The 3,374-nt window shown below is 47.9% G+C and overlaps 1 protein-coding gene across 1 annotated transcript in view; it reads left to right on the top strand.

Annotated features, from left to right (window-relative positions):
* The first annotated feature begins 3,184 nt into the window (after nucleotides 1-3,184).
* Nucleotides 3,185-3,374, top strand: part of EEFSEC (eukaryotic elongation factor, selenocysteine-tRNA-specific) — a 115,640-nt gene continuing 115,450 nt past the window's right edge. The window contains exon 1 of the mRNA XM_008582330.1: nucleotides 3,185-3,316. Coding sequence (XP_008580552.1) covers nucleotides 3,185-3,316 — 132 coding nt within the window. The remainder of the gene's footprint in view (nucleotides 3,317-3,374) is intronic.

Consider the following 3,374-nt stretch of genomic DNA (forward strand, 5'->3'; position numbering starts at 1 on the left):
TAAATTAGTTGATTGTGGGAGAGGGTGACGCTGTGGACTGTCTATTCCACCATATTGATTCTCTCTCCACTTGTCCCAACCTTTCTAATCCCACTGTTCCTCAATAATGGTTTTCTATGTACAGGAAAATACTTCATTAAGTCAAAAAGCAGGTCAATTTAAAGAAAAATAGTAATTAAGTCATAGGTGGTACCTGGATAGTGCATATATTATGAAGATGGTTCTTTGTATCATAGAAGGTTGACGCTAAATGTGGCGTTAGCATAGTCGTTTACTGCTGGGAATGTCATGTAGTTCAGCTGATGGCCTGGGTGGCAAACCCCTCCGAGGTTAGTACGGGACACATTGAGGAAGGCACATGGTTAACACAATCACTGGCAAGGCAGATACCCTCAGAGAAAAGAGAAATTTTCATTTCACTTCTGAAAGAATCTTTAAAGCCAAAACTCAAATCAAAGAGCAAAGTATAATAACTTCCTCTGGGCAAATTTATAATTAATCCTGGATTAATTGGCCTTAATGAAGTTGAATTAATTACTTAGCTGTCTGTAAAGAACTTTGAACTACCTTAGCACAAAATGCCATTAAAGAAACAGAAAGGAACTAGCAGCACATTAACATTAAGAACAAATCCCAAATAATCACAGTTCTGCAGGCTGTTTCCCGTCAATAATTTTTCCAAGGACTGTGCCCAGCCTGTGGAACTGTAGGAGTCTGATGCAGAAGAGGATGTCTTTGTGTGCTAGAGGTTTGGGGGCGAGTCCATTCAAGAAGCAGTTATGGAGCATTTGCACGTGCCAGGCCCCGGGCAATCAAAGATGTGTAAAGTGAGGGCCCCGCTCTCAAGGCATCCTCAGCCGACCTGCGAGCATGGGGTACAGCACCAGAACACCTGCTTGGTATAAGCAAACTCAGTTCAGTGCGAGAGATGCTAGGACTAAGACAAAAGACCCAACAGGAGGAGTGATGTGACCTGCATTTTGCTGGAAACGGCTCTCCATTTCCCAGAGAGCCCCCAGCCTCTCCTTCCCTCCTGGTTCTTGGAGTGAGCTTATGACCCACACCTGGCTAGACACAGCACTGTATTTCTCTCTTGGTGTGGAGGCACACAACTTCTTTAGAGTCAAAGGGACTCAATTTGAGGATTTTGCAGAGCTGCTGAGGCTTGGAGCTGCTGAGGCTTGGAGCTGCTGACAGCCACCTTTTCACTGTAAGAAGAAAGCCTGCCTAGGAATGGACGCAACTCAGAGCAAAGACGAACAGAGAAAGAGAGAGACAGATTGGTGCCTTCATGTCATCACTGGAGCCCATGGGTAAAGCAAGCTCTTCACACAGATTTTGTAGTTAGGTTTATTTATTTAACTTAACAAACACTGATACAGAACTTACAACATACCAGGCGTTGTTCTAAGTGCTACAGAAATGACAACTCAAATGAAGAAACTGATGCACAAAGTGGTTTTGTAGCTTGCCCAAGGCTACATACACAACTTTCAGCTGGTGGAGGCGAGATTTGAACACAAGCAATCCACTGCCAGAGTCTGTTCTTTTAACTATACCATAGGCCAGTATGTTCCCTTTTTTGCTTAAGTTAGTTTCATGGTGGGTTTCTGTAGTTTGCCCTCAAAAATGGTGACTGATGCAGGACATGACACGGACATAATGAATCCAGCCCCTGGAGATCAAACGAAGCTTCCAGAGGGCCTGCCAGGCAAAAGGAGCAGCCCATGGGCAAAGATTAGAGTAGGGTGGATTAGCACTGTCCATTTGCAGGATTGCACAGGTTCAAGGTCACCGGGTACAGGAGGAAAAACAGAGAGGAGAGTGGTGGAGCGGGGTGAGAAGTCAGTCTGAAACATTCTTCAGAGGTACACAGAACTTCTAATGCTTTTATTACCTATTTACTAAGCCTCCCTCTTAAAGATGTCTACTGCTTTTACCACTGATTTTAAAAAATGGAAGACAAATTTTTACTGTTTCCTATTTGCTAGATGAGAAAATGGAGAACAAGCTCTCTGGCTTTTGTTTTTGTTTTTGTTCTTTTTTTGGCGGCTGGCCCTCATGGGGATCTAAACCCTTGAGCCTGGTGTACTCAAGCCCACACTCTCCTAAGTAAGCTAACCCGCCAGCCAGCCGGTATAGCCTCTTCTTAAAAGTACACTAATCCCATCATGAGGGCCCCACTGTCATGACCTCATTTAACCCTGATGATCTTCCAAAGGCCCCATCTCCAAACACCATAACATTAGGGGTTAGGGCTTCAACATGTGGATTTTGAGGAAATACACTTCAGTCCAGAGCAGGGCCCCTGTTCTTGGTGCAGAGCCTGGGCTGTAGAGGCATCAGGAAGCACTTATTGCCGGCGTTAACACATCAGCGCATAGGTGCTTGAGGGCAACTGGCTGCCAGGTAAAAGCCAGTCAGTGTTGTGCTTGGCCAACATTAAAAGCTAAATTAGTTGCTGACATGTAAAAGCAAGATTTCATATAGAAAAATGGAAAGATCAGACAATGTTGGGCTAGCATTCCTGTCTGAAGTATCAACTGGCTGAGGCTGAGCAGTGGCTTCCTTCACAAAAGACTTTGCTCTCCAGTTCTCCAAAGTCCCTACCACTCCCTGGCATCTTAGACCCAGACAACTTCACTGCTTTGAGTTACCTGCCCAGTCAGAAGAGACACTTAGGTTTGTGATCTCTGGTTGTTGACTATGGTTCTGGACACTTTTCAGAATCTGGTGAGAGTTGCTGACTCTCTCTCTAACATACGCACAGACACAGTACATTTTACACACAGTCTGGAGGTTTACAGCCCCTCCCAAGGCCAGGCTGCAGACTCCCAGGATGAAGATTCCTGAGTCAGAGATAACGTCTTCATCTGCCACCTTCTAACAGTCTCTCTCAGACTTTCCTACGGCTGGTTCACAGCCGCTCTGGAGGTCCTCCCTACAAACCGTTGCAGCCGTTCTCCCTCCACCTGCCGCCCTAGTCCTTTTAACCTGTGTTTTCATTTTCCCTAGCGGACTTCTCAGTCTCTGAAACGGTCCGCTTCAATCCTGGGCTCACCTGTGCACTGTCTGACCCTCGCCCCATAGAATATGATGTCGAGAGGTCACGGCCTCCGGCGCCTTGAGTAGGCAGCGCCTGGTACCCAGCAGGCGTTTAATAAGAGCTTGCTGGAACGAAAGAATGAAGTCACGGCAGGATCCCCAGCCCTGCCGCCGGCGACCTCGGTCGAGCCCCGTCCCCAGGGGACCCGCGCTGTGCCCGCGCGCGCTGGGAAGGCGGAAGCTTCGGAGCCGGAACGGGCGCGCCCGGCTTGCGGGTCGCGGGGGGCGGCTTCACGGGCCGGACCGCGGCGGCGGCGGCGACTGAGGCG

The sequence above is a fragment of the Galeopterus variegatus genome, unplaced genomic scaffold, assembly GCF_000696425.1.
Source record: "Galeopterus variegatus unplaced genomic scaffold, G_variegatus-3.0.2 Scaffold2572, whole genome shotgun sequence".
Lineage (NCBI taxonomy): Eukaryota > Metazoa > Chordata > Mammalia > Dermoptera > Cynocephalidae > Galeopterus > Galeopterus variegatus.